Below are 23,309 nucleotides of genomic sequence, written 5' to 3'. Positions count from 1 at the left end.
ATCGATATACAAAGCGTGTTTATACTATGAAACTATATGATACTGGTTTTGACAGTGCTACCAATCGAAACACATAATTTAATCATTATAACACAGCAATCCACAGCCTTCTATATAAAAAAATTAACGATTTTCTTAAATCTTGAAGTAATTTTAACATTTTCAACCAGTGTAGATTATATTTAAAAATAGAACACTTGCCATATATATATATATATATATATATATATATATATATATATATATATATATATATATATATATATATATAACACTGGTTACATATATATAAATGTTAAAATCTTTACGTGCATTACTTCAAGATCTAATAAAATCGGTAATTTTTTATAGAGAAGGCTGTGGATTGGTGTATTACAAAGGTTATACTACATGTTTCTATTGGTAGCACTGTCATAAAGAGTATTGTGTCGTTTCATAGTATAAACAGACAATGTATATGCGCGCTCTGCTTCAGAAGGGTTACGATTGACTTGTGTGCAGTTTTAAAAATTTATTGTGGATCTGAGTCGAGCAAATATTCTTTCTTGTGGTACTTCAAGACTGCTTTTTTGTCGCATGTGTTGTCTTAAAAAGGCATGAGAGCCTTATGCATGTGGCAGAATGATTATAAGCAGTGGTTTGCGTGGCTGTGTTGAGATGCTCCAGGAGGACATTAAAACTGTATTGTGCTTAACTTCATGTTTCCTCTGTTATAGAAACCAGTGCATATTTGGTTGGTATTAAGCTTTAGCATGGTGAAAAGTGTGAAGGGATGAACTGCCTGTGGTCTTATGTACCCAGTGGGTCCCCAGTAACCAGTTGGATGCCACGGAATTTTATTTAAAGCTGCTTTAAGTCGTTCCACAGCTTCAGGACAGTTTGTAATCACTTATATTTATGTATGAACTCAGTGAATGGTTGGAAAAGCGAATTCTGTAACATTCTCTGCTTACCATGAGTGTGTGCATTGCTAACTCACTCAGAACTAAACTGTTTGCTGAATCCTTGTTTAGAAGTAGAAAGTTTCCAGCAGGTCTATGCCTGTAAAATGTCTTTTCATATCTATTCGCCTGTTAATTATTTGCTGAATTTAACTGATGGCAGTATAGTACATTTTATCTGTTCTAAATGCTCTGACTATTTTCTTAATAAATTTCTGTACCTGATGTCTAAGTATTTGCAGTGATTTGAAAGGCGACAGCTACTACCCTGATTAAGGGGAGTTAGAACAAAAAAAATTATAATTATCTATTTGGAAAATTGCAAATTTTATAATGAGATAAAAATCCGAAAATGTGAAAAAAATGTTTTTCGTTCTCTCAGAAAAATCAATGACTGCTACAGCGCCAAAATAGGGTATCAAACTGCAAATATAGTAGTTTGACGAATACCAACTCATATAAACTTTGAGGCCCGATTTCGTTTGTTTTTGGGGATTGTACATTTTGAATAACACACGATGCTTGAATGATACTGTAGATTTATCAGCAGCTAAATATCTATATGGTCAATAAATTTCGAGAAACTTGCGACACAAGTAATCCAACACATTCTTCACTTTACACAGACATTACTGAACCTGAATGTTGATGTGTTTAGCACTTTCTGGACTAGAAACATGAAGTGCCCACAAAATCTGTATAAATCGTCTGTGAGTAAAATGGTCTGAAAAAAAAGTCACATGATTGTAATCATTCTCTTGAAAAAAAGTTCTTATACTTGTATAGCGCCATATTCAGCACCACAGCATTGGACCCTGATGATGAAACATTACCAGTTTCAGTTTTAACCATATTCTGAATCGTCAAAAGGAAAATCTGTAAACTGGAGTAATACTCGCTCCACATTCACCACGATTGTTGTGCTGAATCACTAGAAAAATTCACATTTGCATGCTTTTCATCGCCATCTTCAGTAGAAATACTTAGAAATGAACCACTCGAATCATGTAAATCACTCTCACTATCGTTGTCACCTAGAGACTCCTCAAAAGGCTGTAAAATTTCATTGATCAAAATAAAAATGAAAATTTAATATATTAATATGTAAGTGAAAAGTAAATTATTTTTTATATAGATTGTGATTATTTACAGATATGGGGAACGAATTTGAAAGAGTAGTAGTTTCACAAAGATTATCAAATATTGATAACAAGATATTTATTTAATAAAATTGCAGCCAAATGGGCGTATAAAGTTACTTTGCTTAACATTTTACATTTTTCCATATTCATCTATAGATTTCACTCTTCCTCTGTTGGTTCCTGTGATACTGTTCACAGGCTTGATTCCTGTGATATTGTTCACAGGCTTCATTACACAGTTCACGCACATACATGTTGTCATTCGGTCATGATAAGTTTTATTTTTGCAAATTAGATGATAAAAGCTGTGAATAGAAAATGTAGTTACAATATGTCACAGTTTGAAGTTTGGTGCTGTCCATGAGCGGTTCGTTATTTGCTTCAGTGCCCTAGAACTCCAGTCATACTTTTTCTCATTTATCCTCTATGGTCTTCAATTTATTTCTGGAAGGTCTGGTGTGTGACATCATATATCAAAGATTGATGTCTTCAATTATGAATGTCTCTCTCGCTAGCAGGTACTCTAGTCTAGACCCTGTTGTCTTTGTGAGACCTAGTGCTCCTTTTAGATAAGTAGATTTTACCTTTTCTAGTGTTCCTAGATGTTTTTCTTTTAGGTGGTCCTATATAACCTCCATTCCATAGACCAGGATTGGCCAGATTTTGTGTTGAATAAGTTCATGGCCGTTTCTAGACCCAGTAGGTGGATGTTTGTGCTGTCCTGCATAGCACTTATTGCATGGGATGCACGTTCTGTTGTATGTTTTGTGAAGCATTTGGCTGTTGGTTGCGATGTCAACCTACATATTTAAAGTCTGATGAGATTTTTATTTTTTGACCTCTGATGTTAATTTCTGCATTCTTGAGATTTTTAAGGATAATTACATTCTCAAAATTATGTTTCGTTCATTTTTATACAAAATGTTAATTTTTAATCCATTACATTAATCTTAATCATAATTAAATGTTGAAGAGATATTAATCCCCTTCTTATGATAATGATCTATAGTACACTCATAAATTGTATTTCTTTTACTGAACTGTGTATATTTATATTTGATAACTATATAGCTTAGTTTAATTTTTATATAACTTTTAATAACTCAGTCATTGAAATGTGTAATAATATTTGTACATTCAGCCTTGGTGGCATAATCTGCTTTATCTGAAGCTGATTTATGTTCTAAATATTTTTTCAGGAAAGGCTCATAACCACCCAATGGATCTGAATCACCAACCAGTCTTTTACCTTCAAATCTATGTTGCCTTTAGTTGTTTTCAAAACATTACCTACTTCTTTATGAAATCATTTAATTTAATTTTTTATTCATGTTTGTGAACTAGTCTGCTAATTTCCGTTTTATTTCTCCTAAATTTAATTATTTATTAAGTTTTTTTGTTGTATATTAATTCTTTATTCTATTTCTTACTCATGTTTCACTCAAATTGTGTATTAATTTATGATTCTGTTTCTAAATCAAAACAAATATTTGAATCTAATTTTAATTAATTACGATTGTATTTTTCCTAAACTGGTTTTATTAATTTTTGTTTCTATTATTTTCCTAATTTTACATTTTGTATTTTTAATTTATTGCCAAAAATGTCATTTATTAAATTGAAAATATCATAAAAACTTATCTCATCATAATTACAATGCAGATAAACACAAATGACCACAGATAAATTTATCAAACGTTGTGTTATTTCAACATTATAACATAAATCATTTTCTTGCAAATAAGTTATTTACTCTTTTGGTATATTGTCAAAAATGGATCAAATATAGTTATTGTCTGATTTGTGTTATAATAAGAAATCCGTTTCGTAGCAACATTACCAGAAATTGTAAATTCACCACATTCCAAAACTTTGATTTATTACATAATTCATCAATTAAAAATGGCTCTAAAATGGTAAATTTGTAATTCCCTCGTAAGATTGACCTCATCAAAATATGATGGATGTATATTATATTTTTAATTTTTTTTAACTACTATTACTCGAGCACCAGCTGAAGCATGCTTAGTGCTACATCCAGCTCCTTTCTTCTGTATTGCTTGTTTTTTGCATAGTACTGAATTGGCTGCTGCAACATTCCACCAGCTAATGAAGCAGCAGCAGCTAAATATGGTAATGCAGTCAATAATAAATGATGTAATCCTCATCCACAATTATTTTTTGTTAAAAGTTTATCAATTTTTCACAAAAGCTGTCCCTAGTGTTATAAGAAACTTCCCACCATTTTGGTGTCCCTTTATCTTTTGAGCATCTGTTTAAAATTACCAATATTATTTATTTGATCATTACTTAGTTTAATTTTTATTGACTTAACCTCATTTTATATTTCTTTGGGCGATAATGTTCGATCATATAATTATTTATTTATAAATTTTATAATGTAAAAAGTGGCATTTTGATTAAAAAGTAATATGTTCAAAAAATTTATCTGATTTAAAAGTTATAATCACCAACCATTTTCTTCAAGACCCTGACTGATTTTGTTTTGGCAAACATTATTTCTCCTACAGCAGTTGCTGCTAATTTGCCTCCTAATGTTTATTTTCAGTGAATTCTACTCTATGAATAATATCTAACCTGTTGTTTATCTTTATACCACCACTTGTCCAAATTTATTCAAGTAGTTTCTCTGTATATTTTTGCTAATGGTTTCATCTGTGTTCTCATCTATGCTAGAGTCTAAATCTGCTTAGAATTTTGGGAAATAGACATCTACAATTTATTTGTCAGTATATTGTACTTTATTCCTCTACTTGACTTTGTTATTTTATTTTATTTTCTTTTACTTCATTATATTCAGTTTTGTTATTATTTTAGAATATACTACTAGTGCATGAAATAATGTATCCGCATAATTTGACAAATAAGTACTATTTAAATATAGTACCCATATCATAGTTAGAAGGTTCTTTAAGCAATTTGTACTGTCAGATGCCATTTCACTAGCTGTTAATTTACTCCATCAAATTTAATACAATTTAAGTAGTTATCAACAAATATAAATGTACTTGCAGGTATCAATCCAAAAACCTGATCTCCATAAGGATTGACATATTCCAGCATCCTTTCACTTGCATTTATTTTTTAACACTTTGTTCTTCACCTATTACCTTTTTATGTTTTTAGCCTATTCTTCATATTTACTGAATGCATGTTGTACTCCAGATTCACTTAATGTATATTCTTATTGTTTAATACCGATCATATCATCAGATTCTTCTACTTCTCTATCTTCTTCTATAGCTTTTAACAAACTGTCATCTAAGCCTGGAATTCCTATGGAATTTTTTGTATTGCATCAGTAACAGCCACTTCTTTTTTATATGTTTCATATTCTGTTGTAGAATGTTGCCTACAACTTTTAAATTTTTCTTTTAATTCTTTTTCCTGTCTATTTTGCCTTCCATCTTAAACAATCTCAGGGTTATATTTTGTCAACACTTAATAAAGACAAAAACAATAATAATTTGTTTTTTGACTTGTTAAAATTTTTATAGTTTGACTATGGTGAATTCTTATACTTTGCATATTCATGTATCACTGCTTTAGTTTTTATATTTCTATGTTTTAAATTATTGTTTTATATAGTTAAAAGAACTTTTATTTAATTTTTATATTTACCTACATTAATTGTTCTTGTCATATCTGTGGTAATAAAGCCAAACTTATCAGTTTTCAAGAACTGTAATTTAAATCATAGTGCATATGATTTAAGTATATATCACATTACCTAAAAATACTTAGATTTTTAGATAATATGTGATTAATTGTTCCAGTAGTTTTAATAAATTTTTGTTAGGTTATAACAATCTGTTCTTTAATTTTTATCCTGAGGAACATTTCTTAATGTATGTCTCGAGTATTCTGGAATGTAAGTATAAAATTAAGAAAAAACTTAATTCTTTTGGTATTTGCAGAATTATATTTTATATGTTTCATATTCTGTTGTAGAATGTTGCCTACAACTTTTAAATTTTTCTTTTAATTCTTTTTCCTGTCTATTTTGCCTCCCATCTTAAACAATCTCAGGGTTATATTTTGCCAACAGTTAATAAAGACAAAAACAATAATAATTTGTTTTTTGACTTGTTAAAATTTTTATAGTTTGACTATGGTGAATTCTTATACTTTGCATATTCATGTATCACTGCTTTAGTTTTTATATTTCTATGTTTTAAATTATTGTTTTATATAGTTAAAAGAACTTTTATTTAATTTTTATATTTACCTACATTAATTGTTCTTGTCATATCTGTGGTAATAAAGCCAAACTTATCAGTTTTCAAGAACAGTAATTTAAATCATAGTGCATATGATTTAAGTATATATCACATTACCTAAAAATACTTAGATTTTTTGATAATGTGTGATTAATTGTTCCAGTAGTTTTAATAAATTTTTGTTAGGTTATAACAATCTGTTCTTTAATTTTTATCCTGAGGAACATTTCTTAATGTATGTCTCGAGTATTCTGGAATGTAAGTATAAAATTAAGAAAAAACTTAATTCTTTTGGTATTTGCAGAATTATATTTTATATGTTTCATATTCTGTTGTAGAATGTTGCCTACAACTTTTAAATTTTTCTTTTAATTCTTTTTCCTGTCTATTTTGCCTCCCATCTTAAACAATCTCAGGGTTATATTTTGCCAACAGTTAATAAAGACAAAAACAATAATAATTTGTTTTTTGACTTGTTAAAATTTTTATAGTTTGACTATGGTGAATTCTTATACTTTGCATATTCATGTATCACTGCTTTAGTTTTTATATTTCTATGTTTTAAATTATTGTTTTATATAGTTAAAAGAACTTTTATTTAATTTTTATATTTACCTACATTAATTGTTCTTGTCATATCTGTGGTAATAAAGCCAAACTTATCAGTTTTCAAGAACAGTAATTTAAATCATAGTGCATATGATTTAAGTATATATCACATTACCTAAAAATACTTAGATTTTTAGATAATGTGTGATTAATTGTTCCAGTAGTTTTAATAAATTTTTGTTAGATTATAACAATCTGTTCTTTAATTTTTATCCTGAGGAACATTTCTTAATGTACGTCTCAAGTATTCTGGAATGTAAGTATAAAATTAAGAAAAAACTTAATTCTTTTGGTATTTGCAGAATTATATAAGTTCTTCATAATTTTCAGAATAATAAGAAAGCTGAAGAATTCATCTATATTTATAAATTAATTTCTTTTGTATTTTAATGAGTTATTGATATTATTGTTCTCTTAAAAATTTAGATTAACTTTATAAATGATTAATTTTGTCACAGTTCAACAACTCTGGAGCTGGAATATAAAGAAGAGTTACTAACATTGCTTTACCACAACCGCTTTTTAATGTTATTGAACATCAAATGAAATTTGGTAGAATTGTATCATGATTATTTTTCATTTTCTTTTCTGTAATTTTTGGTTTCAATTTTCATTTAATTAGATAAATTTTATTAGTAATAATAATATTTAGTATTAAATAAGCCACTTATTTAAATTAATAGATAACTCATCAGTTCTTAAAACAAGTTTATTTGTTCCTTTGTGCTTATAAACATGTTGCAGTAGTTTGTTTCCATTCAGTTATTTAACATAAAAATTACTGCAGAGGATAATAAATTACTTTGTAATGGTGAAACTACAATAATTTCTACTAGAAAGAAGAGTAGAAAAAGTTTATAAGAATATTCATTCCAAAAATTCATAATATATATAATTATGGGAGCTCCAACTTTTAATAAGCTTTAATTGGAATCTCCTATAACCGATGAATCAAGGTCACATGTCATTGTTCCAATTAATAATTAACAATTAAGGATTTAGTGGTAAATATTGCTTATCAGTAATTTGAAGAATTTAAGTTTGGTATTGTAACAGTTATTTTATTAATTAATAAAAAACTATTTAATATTTCGAAATCAATTAAAAGTTCTTAATCTTTATAAATAAACAGGCTTGAGAACTATTATCGTTATCCTCTGCAGAGAGTAAGTAATGTAAGAATAATATAAATAATCCTAATAAAGATATTGAAATTAATATGAATATAGATGATTGCTGGATTCACACAAAGTATACTCAGTTGTATATGATGTATAAAATTATTTGGGCTCATTGTTCAGATTAGCCTACTTATGAGGAAAAGTCTAACTGACAATGAGTGGCTATCAATGCAGCAAAATTATTTAATTTTGTCACTATAAAAAGGAAACTAATATTTAATCAAGAATACGACATCGTTTCATTCCTTCATCAGGTTTAATAAATGTAACCTTGGTACTTTCTGATAAAATGTTTAATAGGGTAGGATGTATATTTAATAACATTGAAGTAAAAATAAAAAGCTAAGTGTTTATATATTAGTAATCTTTAGAGAATCTGTGAAAATTGCAAAGAAGTAATGTGGGACAGATATTTAATGATAGTCTTTGCATAGTTTCAAGTGGTGAAAATTACATACTGAGATAGGCTGATTATATTGAAGTTGGTATGAGATATATTTCAAGAAAAGAAGGTCGAACTTTTCTTGCAAATATGGATATTTGAGTTCTTATGAACCTGCGTATGAAACTGAATTAGAACAAAGAAGATAAAAAATCGTAAATCACCAATATGTTTCGATGAGTTACCAAGTGTTAACATAGCCAGGTTATGGAGCAGAAATCATTTTGAGTTCGATATCAAACCACTATAGTTACTTTAATCATTCTATTAATTTATCAGTTGGTTAGTAGTCCATTATTGGATAATGTTAAGTAACAAAATATTTATTTAAAAATGGATATAAAGAAAGAATCTCTCACGAGTAGTGTCAATAATGCCAAACAAATAATTTTTCAAAACCTGTGATTAATTTTGTGATTTTGAAAGAGTAATTTAATTAAAAAGAGGTTTTGATATGAAGCCATATAATTTTATACTTAGTTATCCTATTAATATCATAAATATGAACTGAAGAGGAAATATTGTAGCAACTTAAAAAATTGCTATGTAATTTGGTGCTATATATAATATTAATAATCCCAATGAATTTAGTTTTTACAATACTCGGTGTAGAATATCATCTGAGAATTTTTGAATCAATATGAAAAATTATATCTTGAAACCTTTTTTATCTTTTGTATTTGTAATTAAATATTTTGGTTACTGAATGAGACACTTTTTAAAATAAATTATATACATGAACATGGCTTTTTTAATAATTTTGCTAAATTATTCATTGGTAAACTATAATTTTGAAGGAGCATTGGTAAATTATTAAATGGTGAATTTTTTAATTTATCAGTTATTTACAATGATATTTACAAAGCTGATAATTGACCATCTTTTCACAGTCATTGAAAAGAAAGAGAGTGATTTTTCTATTTCTTCCCAAGTATCTGCATCCATTTCATCATAATAATATTCAGATTTATATAATTTATATAAACCAGTTTGGATTCCATAGAAATATGGCAACACATGAGGCAATACTGACCCTACGACTTATTTTAAAAGCTACATTAAGAAAAGAAAACCTACGTTTCTAGCATTTGTATATTTAGAGTATGCTTTTGACAATGTTGACTGAAATACTCTCTTTCAAATTCTGAAGGCGGCAGGGATAAAACACAGGGATCGAAAGGCTATTTAGAATTTGTACAGAAACCAGATGGCAGTTATAAGAGTCGAGGGACATGAAAGGGAAGCAGTGGTTGGGACGGGAGTGAGACTGGGTTCTAGCCTCTCCCAAGTATTGTTCAATGTGTATATTGAACAAGCAGTAAAGGAAACAAAAGAAAAATTCGCATTGGGCATTAAAACCCATGGAGAAGAAATAAAAACTTTAAGGTTCGCCATTGACATTGTAATTATGTGAGAGACAGCAAAGGACTTGGAAGAGCAGCTGAACGGGATGTACAGTGTCTTGAAGGAGGATATAAGATGAACATCAACAAAAGCAAAACGACGATAAAGGAATGTAGTAAAATTACGTCGGGTGATGCTGTGGGAATTAGATTAGGAGACACTTAAAGTACTAAAGGAGTTTTGCTATTCGGGGAGTAAAATAACTGATGGTGGTGGAAGTAGAGACGATATAAAATGTAGACTGGCAATGGCAAGGAAAGCGTTTCTGAAGAAGAGAAATTTGTTAACATCGAGTATAGATTTAAGTGTCAGGAAGTCGTTTCTGAAAGTATATGTATGGAGTATAGCCATGTATGGAAATGAAATATGGACGATAACTAGTTTAGACAAGAAGAGAATAGAAGCTTTCGAAATGTGGTGCTACAGAATAATGTTGAAGATTAGATGGGTAGATCACATAACTAATAAGGAGGTACTGAATAGGATTGGGGAGAAGAGGAGTATGTGGCACAACTTGACTAGAAGAAGGGATCGGTTGGTAGGACTTGTTCTGAGGCATCAAGGGATCACCAATTTAGTATTGGAGGGCAGTTTGGAGGGTAAAAATTGTAGAGGGAGACCAAGAGATAAATACACTAAGCAGATTCAGAGGGTTGTAGGCTGCAGTAGGCACTGGGAGATGTAGAAGCTTGCACAGGATACAGTAGCGTCGAGAGCTGCATGAAACCAGTCTCAGGACTGAAGACCGCAACAACAACATATAATTCTTCTCCATAATATCATGTAATATAATGTTTATTGTAATTATGTTTTATACTTCCCAAATAATCTATAGTTAAAGATGGTTCAACATAGCCCTTGCAAATATTACATTTAACTCATTTGCCTTTTGGTGTATCAACAAATGATTTTGGCAGTTTGTAATTTGTCCCTGACATTAGATATACTTTGTTTGCCCCAATTTATAAGATTAACGTTTATTAGACATTAAAAATGAAAAAAAACAGCTTCTGTTTTTTACATAGTTTGTGAACATTTGAATACTAGGTTTGTGAAACTTTTTTATGCTGTAAAATTTATAAGATTTTTAGCGTTTGTATTTTTTATCTAATTTCGTTCTCTAAATCTCAAATTATTTCATGCTTGAGTTTTTTTATTGAGTCAGAATTTGTTACTTTGTTTATTATTTCATTTATAGCATTCAGTTAGAATTTGGTATTTTGTTTATTTTCTAATTTACAGTATTCTGTTAAAATTTGATATGTTTGTGATACCTGGTTTACATTTGTAATATTTCTGATCACTGTATTATGCTAATGATTACCGAAAATATCGGTTAACCAATGAGATTTTTGGTGAGCAAATGATAAAGTGAACCCAGAGCGACAAAAAACTCATACTTTGATACAACTTATAACACACCTATAACACTGCATGTAATCCAAAAGATGTAGAAAGGCTGGTTAGATTGAAGAGGGGGTCTGATGACCCTAACCTTTAATGGTTAAAGAAATCAACCAATACAGATTCTGTCAAGTACAGACTAATTTTCATATATTTGTAAATTACATAGGACCACTTGAGGGTGTTATGATATGTAGGTCATTTAAACTAATGGTCTGTTTCGATTTTGCTTGGTTTATTTATTTCATGAGAAACTTACATAGAGATAGTTTTGAAAATTGTGTTATTATTTTTCCTATTTCCTCCTTCTGCATTAGCACATTCTTCAGCTATTTACTTTTTAAAAAGCAGTACTGCGACACTCCCAAAGATGGCATTTACTATACATTCTCTCACACTCCATTTTGCTGCGCTTATTCATTTCATTTAATCTTATTAATATTTGTTTAGTTTCTTATATACTCTGTATCTGCATTGTTAATTCTTTCTTTTTTAACTGATTTGTGCATCTGTTCCATGTATTATATCTCATGAACTAGGATTGTCAAGCTCCAATTTTGTTTTATTATATCAGTTTTGCTTAGTAATGTGTCCGCCCCATTAGCTGAGTGTTGAACACAGCGGTCTGTCATGCTAAGGGGGCTGGGTTCGATTCCCTGTGGGGTTGGAGATTTTCTCCTCTCAGGAACAGGTTGTTGTGTTGTGTTCATTTTCATTTCATCATCATCAGTGGAAGGCAACTAGAAACCACCACTGGATCACTTCCCTAGACACTCATGTGGTGGACCTCTCTGATGAAGCTTCCCCCATGACAAGAGCTGCTGTAAGTCAGAATACAAAGTTAGTTATTAATGTGACTTGTTATGAAGGCTCGGTGCTCCAGTTTTGTGTTTAAGTATCTTTCTGTTCGCTCCATTTATATTATTTACTCTTCATCTTGTTACTTTTTGAATTACATTACCATCACACTGCCAAAGATGTTATTTACTGTACATTTCTGCTTCAACGTAGATGTGTAACTTCTTTTCCCATATTGTTTACATACATTGTAACTTCTTTCGTGACGATAGTGAGTAAATGTATGAAGATGGGCTTCTAACCCAAAATCCAGTTAACACAGTAACAGTAATACTTTACATTAAAAGCAAAATAGCACTTTCAATTTATTACATTCCAAATTGTTTGTTTAAACTTTTTATATAAAACGTATTTTATTGTCATTATTGCTTTCTAAACTGCATGAAAAGCTTTTACTATCTTTACACATAATGATGTCACTTTTTATCATTTATTTAAGCTTATGGTACCCAGAACAACATTTAAATTTTGTAAACTTCATATGCCCTTTTTTCTTTCTTGTCACAGTTGTTAAGAATATAAAATTAAAAATATATGTTTGTATTTCTCTACTGTAAAAATAAATGCCTTGAAATACAGTCTTAATGTTGGAATTTGACAGTGACATCAAAATAAGTGACACTTTAATTGGAAACTACTGTCCTGTGTAGAAATAACACTCTCACGATGGAAGTACATGTAAAGATATTAATAACTTTTCAGAGTATTACCCAGGTTGTTTCCCATTGATTGTTTGAAATATATCGAAAAGTCGTAATGCTGAAAAATAACATGATAGCATGCTTTGATAAATTACATTTTAAGGATTACAGAATACTGATGTGTAGTGGAACACCTCTGATCATCATCTATTTTATACAGTAATAAAATGCTAAGAATTTAAGAAATGAAAATTCTTTATTTGTGATAATTTATCATTGAGTAATGCTACACACTATATTCACCATTACATATTTTAAAAAACATAAGAAAATCCTCTTGAAATTTTAATTATTACATTTTATCAGAAGAATTTAATTACTCAGGCTGTATCATTGAAGTCAGTCATCCTATTACAATATGTATTGTTAGGAAGATGTCATAACATTTGTAATGATATGATGATTTCAGTTATTGCAGTTGATGTGTTAGCCTGTCTTTCAACAGAATTACGAAATATAATAAAATTAATGCAGACCTCACAGTCTGTAAACACGTTTTCAATCATACTTCAGTTGCTCAGAGGCAATCCAGCTCCGTATATGTCCCTTCAGGTAACACATGTCTGACAAAATGTTACAATATTGTCAAGTGCACTGTACCACACCTATAACTAATTTTTGTTTTTTGAAAAAAAATTGAATTAAAAGACGATATCCTAAAATTAACATTCTGATAATACTGTTGATAACAAATAATACAACAGACACACAAAAAACTATTTTATAAATGGTCTTTTCGTACGAAAATTCGTAGAAACAGAGATTCAGGTTATGCTACATTTAAAAAGAGGTGTATAAAATATTGTCTTTATCAGAAAATCAGTCTTAATACAACACAAGTTTGACTGCTCAAGCATCACACATGTTGGCAGCATATGAAACTTCAGCCACCATGAAACTCGTGTGAAGCAGATTTGTCAGTGCCAAAATACAATGATATAAAACGAATATATATAATGCCCCCTTAATTAAGTTCTATATAAATATCTCAAACAATAACATCCAGCAAGTACAATCGTGGTAACAAATTACTTTCATAGAATGCTACTAATGTTGAGTGAGACAGGTCCCACAGAAAATACGTTTGCCGACTTTCTGTTAATATTTAATGAACATTTCATACACTTATTAATCAAATATTCACATTAGTTTATTATTACATTGCAAATGGAAGAAGAAAACATTTTAGTAATTGAAGTACAATGAGACTGACTCTGATGATGAAAAATACTGCATTATACCAGCCTATAAATAATTAGAAAATATTAACTGTGTAATTCAGATGTTGATCAACTAATAAGTAAATAAAAATTGAGATGAATATGATAACCCTGTATTCTAACTTTTACTATGCTTTTTTAGTAGTGTGTGTGCGTGTGTGTGTGTGTGTGTGTGTTTGTGTGTGTGTGTGTGTGTGTGTGTGTGTGTGTGTGAGTGTGTATAATGCAAACATAACAAAAGTATATATATGGTGTCCGTCTTAAGAGTTGTCATCTCATTTTGCTCTGGTATTTGGTAAATATTTGCAATTTCGTTTATCTGATTAGTACTTGTGTCACCCCAAACAAATGTTGCCTATCGCGTTTTTCATTAGATGCCCAGTGTTGAAGGAAAGTGTCAGTTTGTATCCCTTTATCAAAACAATTATTTATGAAGTGGAATTTTATGTGCCCATTGGACAAGCCGTCCAAGATCAGTCTACTGCGATATTCCTTTTATCGATATGTATTAATGGGGACATTACAAAACGGAGAGTAACCAGTACACCAGCAGGGACTGAGCAGAGTTCTTGACTGTACTGATTACTACCACCATGCAGCGTATTTTCTTCTCTTGATGCGCTTGACATCAATTGAGGTATTTCTTAAACTATCTGTAATGTATTTATGTGATTCCTACAATTTCACACACTACTAACATTTACCTTTTTTATATTTTCCCTCTCTACCAACATCTTTGTATCAAATAATTATCTGCAACAACTTAAGTTCATTACCTTCCTTTACGAACAAATCATTATTTGCCATTTGCAGCTAAACGAAAAAGGTCATTATCCTCGATAAACTGAACTGACCACCAATAACGTAGTAAGAAGTAACCACTTTTTGAGATTTTCTTATCTCATTAGATCTCTCTCCTGGAGAAGACAATTCTCCATGAATAGTACCAAATACGTATTTTGTACTTTTCAACACGCACTTCTGTCTGTTGGTACAAGGGTACACTCAGTTTTTAAGTGCAAAGGGTTTATCGTCTGCTGTAATTCATTACAGAAATTGTTTAGACAGTTGTTACAATGCTCTCTATTTCTTCAGTGCTTTCTGGGTCTTTCTGATTCTCATCTGGCTGTGTACATCCTACATATTTCAGTTCCACCTCGGTATTTTGAATTCCGCTGGGACCGGGTTTTACGGCACTTTGTTTCTGATCCTCCTCAGGCTGTTCGAATCCCCATTTTCGCTCGTCTGTCTCAGTCTTTGCAATCGCAATCGTCGTCTTGGCAATTCCATCGTGATCAGGCTTAGCGACTTTTCTATCCTGAAGACCCTTCATTTCTTCCGCATACCGCTTTACCCGCGGCTTAGCACCTTTGTTGTATGTTAAGTCTGCCATGTTTGCACCACCTCCAAATGTAGCAGCCTGTTCGCAATGTGCATTACGTGTTAGGGCTACATTGTGCGCTGAAGTGTGAGTCTTTGCTGCGTATGTATTTTTGGTGGTTTTGAATGTTCTAGAATCCTGCGCAGATATCTTGGAAGGCAAGCTGGCAGAAAGAGAATGAGGATAAGCCTTTTGACGGTGAGCTACCATATTGCGCCAGGCGTGGGCTCTCTCGCAGATAGATAGACGTGCTGTGCCTGACTCACTGTAGTAGCCTCTGCCCAGTGATGAGCCAACTCCGCGTCCAGCTGGACTTTGCGGAAACTCTGCAGAACGCCGGGGCCGTCTTCCTAGCAGCTCCGACTCTGAAAGAGCACTGGGCCTCTTCTCACTATCCACGCTGTCTGGATTGGTACTACCGCAGTTACAGCAGCTACTGCATACTTCCCCGTCGCTGAAGCTCGATTCGAAAGTTGTATTCGGCGACATTTTACGATTTTGTTTCTCTTCTTGTAACATTTCATATTGTTGACTCCTAGGCGTAGACGAAAACTCGGACCATTTGTTCGCTCCTTCGTGAGATAGATACGAGCAGCAGTCATCGAACTCCGTGTTGCTACGACAATCCGCCTCCAGTCGGGTTGCAGAAGTTGCTGTATTGACAGGGGGCGCGTAATCAGCGAGTGTGTACCTGCCCCTCCTATCACGCAGAGCAGCAACACCTTTTTTGATAATATTGAACACTACTACAATTACGATTGCTGCAGCTATGGCAAAACAGGCACTTAGGATCTTAACCGTTGAATTGCATTTTTCTGTTTCTCTTCTGCATTTTTCCACCAGATCTGTTCTTCTTTGTAGACTGCCAAGAGTGGGTGACGGCCACCCGGGATACAGGCAGAACTGAAATAGAGAAACGTTCATTTCATTAAATTCTCACATGTGCAAACTGTTAACAACATACTAAATAATTAGATAACACCAGAACTTGTTAGAGACCCCTGAACAACATCTTAGACAATATTAAAGAAGTGGAGCAGATTTCAATGTGAAATACAGACGTTCGTGCAGCTGTTAGTGTCTGTACAGTAACAACCTGTTGTACGCCCTACTGTCACGGGTGAGCTGCTTAAATGTCACGGCCTGTGTCAAACAATATTTAAACTAACAGACTGACAGACTCTGACAGTGTTTTTAGAACATGGTGTAGGACCAGTACCTTGTGTGTGCACACCGGTTTACACCAAATAATGACATCAATCGTAGAGACCTATGTGCTTACGTTACACACACAGTATGGACTTTGTGATCGAAGGGTAGGTTAGTGGAGTTGGATGGCGATTTAATAACGCCAAAGAGGATGAAGTAACGTTCCCAGAAGGGCGATGAGAAACGAGGACAAAATGTAATTTCAATCACGTTTTATCTTTTACTGCCGAGGAACCGAGCTGTAAAAATATTACATAAACAAGACAGTTAAGGACAATATGACAGATACTGAAGGAATCTTACACAGTACAACGTGACTTGTATTAAATATCAACAAATAATTATCCCTGGGAATCATTTAAACTCATACACAAGTACGGTTTCATCCTGATTAGGAGAGTGAAGAGCTACAGAAATTGATAAATAGCAGCATTTCCCACTACTAGAGGAGAAACGGGGATTGTAATACGAAGACAGGACCAACATTACAGAACGAGTCCTTAGTGGGAAACGTTTGGCTTGATATCGGGAATGTCAGCTGTCAAAGGTTCACAGAATTCGTCGACAAATAACAACATTTTTGTCCCTCACACAAGTTTCCAGATGAACATAAACAGAAAATGGTGTTGGCAGGACTAAATGGAATTAAACAGGAAACTCACAATGTTTAACCAAATAATAAATGTATGGTACAGAAAGTGAAGATTCTAAACCGCTATAAAACTCAAATTATCATAAACTGGTAAATTACAGAATTAAAACAGACAAAGAAGTGAACCAATTAGGCAGGGTGTTAAAAATGCACCGTGATAATTTTTTGGGACAGTCGTGAGACAAATGTATGTATAGATCTAGCAAAAGCTGCTACAGCAGGAATAAAGTAAAAAAAAAATAATCTAGACTGGGATGAGGAAAAAGCAACGCATAAGAAAGGGTTGAAACAAACGATAACATGAACATTATAAAATATACTAACTAAAACAACTTCGAAAAGATGCAATGACAATTTTCTGAGACAGACAACTGAAATCAAGAAGAAAGGTGTTCTGAAAACAAATCGGAAACTTAGGATAGGTGGCCGTCATATGTTATGAGCTAAGAAGGGCAGATGAATCAATTGTCAAAAAAAGGAGAACTGTACAAACATTCTAATATTTTAATACATATTTGTAGAGTTAAAAAGACGTATCAGAAAAAGTGGCTAATGAAGAATGTAGCGAAATCTAATAGTGGAGTCAGTTGCAATAAAAAACATAATAAGGTGGGTTTCAATATCAACAGAATAAGTTTGGCTATCAATATGTTCATTCGAACAGAAGTAGGCTTAGATTCTGTGGCTGCTTGCATTTAGGAAGCGGTAATGGATAACGGCCGTAAATTGCACTGGTGTGGAAAATTTAAGGATGAAAATAATTTTCGCATAATGTGTCACTGCTAAGTAATGCCAGATGTATAAAAGCATTCGAAGACTGAAGAAAGGAAAGGTGATAGGAGGTGGAGGGACTTCGATAACAACATTGAAAGAAGTAATTCAAGGAAAACACGGAGGACACGGATGAAAACGTCCAGTTGGGTATGTGAGTATGTCAGTGATTCTGAAGACAGATAAAGGAAATTGGTGGCTCACGACACACATAAATCTCACTCTTTCCGTCTAACAGTAGAGTCAGTTGCAGTAAAAAAACATAATACGGTGAGTCTCACTCTCAACATAATAAGCTTAGTTATGAATAAGTTCATTCCAACATAAATGGGGTTAGATTCTGTGGCAACTGCGATTTAGGTAGCGGTAATCGGTAATGACCGTAAGTTATACTGGTGTGGAAAACTTGACTATGAAAATAATTTCCGCAGGCTCTGTCACTGCCTAATAACATAGCTCGATGAAAATTGTATCATACATAGAAAAAAATACTACAACGTAGTGCAGAATATAATTATAGTAAATATGCAATGAGATGATCACAAATGCCACTTTTATTCAAAGACCTTGAAGTCACCGAGATTTATGATGATCCTGTGGACATCACAAAAGGTGGGACATGATTCTAAATAGTGGGTGTGACCACAATGAACGTTAAAGCATGCTCTGCCACATGCCCCCAAGGCAGGTAAGGAACTCTTAGGGTATGGCGTTTCATTCGTCTACCAGCGAGATTGATATACTCCGGATGGTCGTTGGTGCGTTTGGACCTGCTGCAATTACCTTTCCCCAACGCCTCCCACACGTCTTCGATGGACTTAAATCGGTAAAACGGGCAGAGGAGAGAATTCGCCGAATATCATCTCGTTACAAGAACCGCTCCACTTGCAATCAGTTTCCGATCCACATCACCAAACAAGTAAAAGAATGAAGTCCAGTATCCGATAGCAGCTGCACGAAGTACTGGCGAAATTAAGTTTCCATCGCTTTTTCATGCAGTTAATGAACTCAGAGGTAGTGTACTGTGTAATCACTCTATGTCTCATGAAGGGAGAAAGGGATAGACTAATCAGAAATGTTTGCAAATTTTGTGACAGAGAGCTGAAACAAGGAATATGTTTGACTCACCACAGAACCATTACTCAACATTTGTTATTCCATCCACAGAATGACAGTCAATTACTCGAATTTAAAAAAAATCTGTATTTGTATTAATTAGCGTAACGACTGTTTGGTTTTAGAATGTTTTCCGTGTTTTTGTTTGGACTCACCTGTTGCAAAGATTCTTTAAACAACGAATAATGTTCATTGCATTGTGGAGCTCTGTGGCCTTCTGAGCAGAGCTGAAGAGCGCTGAAACGTAATAAAATATTACATGATAGAATACAACAAAGAAATGAATTCGGTTTAGTAGAAACTTTCAGAGGAGATACTTGCGTGCAAAGACTGACGTCGTTGTTGGACATCATAACAACGAGGACACGTAAAATACACTTCACTTTTTTGCGATGCAGAGGACGAATAGTTAAATTTTCCTTCCCACGTCTAGTGCCTGTTGGTAAAAAGAACGTTATAATTTTATTAGTTATGTGGACGTTAAAATGTTTTTAGAATGAGAAGCAGCTCCCGTAGTCTTAATTGCTTACAAGTTGTTTGACAAGAAGGAAATCTTAATAGCACTGCAAAAAAAAAAAAAAAAAAATGGTTCAAATGGCTGTAAGCACTATGGGACTCAACTGCTGTGGTCATTAGTCCCCTAGAACTTAGAACTACTTAAACCTAACTAACCTAAGGACTTCACACACATCCATGCCCGAGGCAGGATTCGAATCTGCGACCGTAGCAGTCGCACGGTTCCGGACTGCGCGCCTAGAACCGCGAGACCACCGCGGCCGGCAATAGCACTGCAGTTTCATATGAAGTTGAAGTATAAAGCAAGCAATCCTGTTGGAAGAACATCCGCAACTGAGCATGTTACTAGAGGTAGAAAATCTGCTTCAGTTGTAAATTTCTTTTACTATCATGACCGGTTTCGGACTCTCATAATCCTGTCCTCAGCTGTCGCAACTGTGCTGTGGCCCCCGAGCGCCGTGGTGAACGTGTACTAGGTGCGCTGTGCTATGAGCGCAGAACAGGGAGTAGCACACTGATTCGTGAATGTACTAACGACTTTAGTCTTAGCGATCGGAGTCAGTTCGCATTCCATTACACAAAATACTACGCGACAAGGAGAGCAATAGCGAAAACCATTTTGTCACTTGTCTGTTAGCAACGTAAGCCTGAACTTAGACTTTTATCTATGAGACTTACAATGGGCATAACTTTATTTCCTTGTAAGGAGAGAGCAGACATAAACAACCATTGCCCAGATTACTTGTGTTACTGAGGTCTCAGTTTCTGAATAGCTTTTGAGTTGAATGTTATCATTTAAAGTGTAGTAGTTCTCTGGAGTATATTTGTAGAAATAAAATTTGATACCAAAAGATATTAAATGTTCTCATTTTCTCTGATTCTGAGTAAAGTGAAGATGTAAAATGTACAGAATCTCATGTGTGTATTCGGTATGTCGACTGGGAGTTCCATTGAAACGTGCACTGAAAAGTGCAACCTCTTGTGCCAGGCATGGTCAATGTACAACAAAAGTGAAGACACCTGCATGACGGAAATAATCATGGAGGCTTGCGAGTGGGGTAATCAAGGAAGTAGTCAAGCGGCATTTAACTATACTTCGGAGTACCCACACTACTGTATTTTGGCTTTATCTTCTAAATCAGAGGAGTGGAATGTGATCAGGGGTACTTAGTACTGTTTTAACTTCATTCGACAAATTGTAAGTAGTTGGGCAAGGGCATCGTGCTAGGAAAGCCGCCCCCAGGGCAAAATTGTAAACTGCAGCTGTTGCATATGAATTAGCATAGGCTAAAGCTGCTTACATATTTTATATATTCATAGATTCAACAAATTAATCTGTTCTGTGTCAGGAAAGTAGCTTCTTTTATTTTGAACTCATCAGGTTTTTAATATGAGACATGCTTTTATAGAGAAGAAATCTCTGAACAGAAATTTTATGTTGCGATGATACCTCACTGTGATAGATCAAGTAAATGTTCTACACTTCTCCAAGTTATGTCATCACAGAATTATGGCCTGGACTTATCGTCGCTGGTTCATTATGGTCAGCATGTTGCACTGGATCACAGAGGTTCATAATTATACAATGAATGTTACAAACCATAACATTGTGAAACACAACAGGAATCACAAAACTAGGTTTATAATTTAACTTACAGCTATCCTAAACAGCTCCTTAAAATTTGCCTGTGAAATGAAAATGATCTCTTTGTTTCACTTCAGTTTGTTTGAAGTGTTCCTGCAAGATGTGGTAAACCTCTGCTGTCTTAAACGCTTCTTTCTCTTTGAGGCTAATAACCACCAGTTCGTTATGTAATATGCAATTTTGTATATTCTCAGCAAACACATGTACCGTTTTGCTAAAGAAATCCAGTCGTTACCTCGCTGCAGCTGAAACTCTTGAATATTCCTCATTGTAACAACCTTAGATTAGGTGTCTGCTAAGAATGCCATATGATCATTTGATTTCACTGTAATTACAGTGCACATTGAAAGTAATGGTATATGATTTTTGAACGAGAATTTTGGCACTAACAGCTGGTTGCAGCAAGCATATAGTAGAAATGGTTTCAATAATCTCTTCCTATATGAGTAGAATTTTATGTACCATTTCTCTCCTTTGAGCGTGATACTGTTTACTGGTCTAAACTGCAAACAAACATATAAACGAGCAGAAACCTTCTCTTTCGTATGAAGATAACAGAAACAGTACTTACATGCTTCAAGTGAATGTTTATGAGCAGTAGTGCCATTACGCACAAGGCTCAAAAGGTTTTTTTTTTAGGTAACAATGATGGAAACTGTAGAATTCACATATTTCCACTAGTTATGACGTTTTGAGATATACAATAGAACTACTTTAAAAACTTTTCCTTCTAATTCATTTATCCCTCCTATAAAGTCCACACATGTTCAGAGTACTAAATACCGTTCAATTAACAGATAAGTATTAGAGGTTTTCCACAAATATTTTCACATCCTTCAGTTCAGTATGAAATGATATATTCGCAAAGTTTAATGCATCTGTATCAAGATTACTAGTGGCTCGGCCCGGATTCTCCTGCGTAGAATTAAGTATTTACGGCCAGACTACTTGACTAGGGTCGTGTACTTTGTTTGGGGGCACAAATAAAATACAGCGAACAATGTTAAGTAAGTGCGTTATCTTACTTCCATAGAACCTACGCGATGTAAACAGCACACGCCAGGAAAGTGTGTTTAGATTAGATTAGATTAATACTTGTTCCATAGATCATGAATACGACACTTCGTAATGATGTGGAACGTGTCAGGTTAATAAAAGATGTCTGTACAAGAAATTACATTACCCAAAATATTGCATGACACTAATGATTAAGTGTTGTTTTTTTTTTTTTTTTTATTACTTACTTTATATCTAAAAATTCAGCCAATGAGTAGAAGGAGTTGTCATCTAGAAATTCTTTTAATTTATTTTTAAATGTTAGTTGGCTATCTGTCAGGCTTTTGATGCTGTTTGGTAGGTGCCCAAAGACTTTTGTGGCAGCATTCAGCTGGCGTTTGCAGTGACTGACATCTCATGGTGATTATGGCAGCACATCGTGATGTAAGTAAAATGTTTACAAACACTAGGTATTGTATGCGAATCATGGGTGTATGTGTGTGTGCGTCAGTAATTCCGTATGTATAGAATGATGGCTGAGGTGGCACAAATTAAAGAAAAAAGTAAGAAGAAACACACATTATGTAAATCCTTAACTTGTATCACAGCACTCTTCTTATGAAACTTATTATGCGCTGTGATGCACTGTTGAGACTCGTTGCTGCAATTCTTTGTCGTGCACGCTTTATGGCAGTACTCGCCGTGCCACGCAGAGAATCCTGTTCACATCTAGGTTTGATTGAAGAGAAGCAGAAAGCTGAAAGTTGAGTCTTCTGTTACCCTGCTGAAAATTTTGTTTATACCGGATGGTTATAATCAAAGTAGAGCTACACGTGGAGGACCAATGTGGGTTGTGTTTATCGTATGGCAGCGAAAGTTT

The 23,309-nt window shown here is 33.2% G+C and overlaps 1 protein-coding gene across 1 annotated transcript in view; it reads right to left on the bottom strand.

The window, feature by feature from the left end:
* Positions 1-13,100: 13,100 nt before the first annotated feature.
* The window catches only part of LOC126298446 (uncharacterized), a 53,295-nt gene continuing 43,086 nt past the window's right edge, over positions 13,101-23,309 (bottom strand). Inside the window, exons 4-6 of the mRNA XM_049989776.1 lie at positions 19,594-19,708; positions 19,428-19,509; positions 13,101-16,427 (exon numbers count right to left, since the gene is read on the bottom strand). Coding sequence (XP_049845733.1) covers positions 15,204-16,427; positions 19,428-19,509; positions 19,594-19,708 — 1,421 coding nt within the window. The 3' untranslated portion in view covers positions 13,101-15,203. The remainder of the gene's footprint in view (positions 16,428-19,427; positions 19,510-19,593; positions 19,709-23,309) is intronic.

The sequence above is a fragment of the Schistocerca gregaria genome, chromosome X, assembly GCF_023897955.1.
Source record: "Schistocerca gregaria isolate iqSchGreg1 chromosome X, iqSchGreg1.2, whole genome shotgun sequence".
NCBI classification, from domain to species: Eukaryota; Metazoa; Arthropoda; class Insecta; order Orthoptera; family Acrididae; genus Schistocerca; species Schistocerca gregaria.
This window is presented reverse-complemented; position numbering and strand designations above follow the sequence as displayed.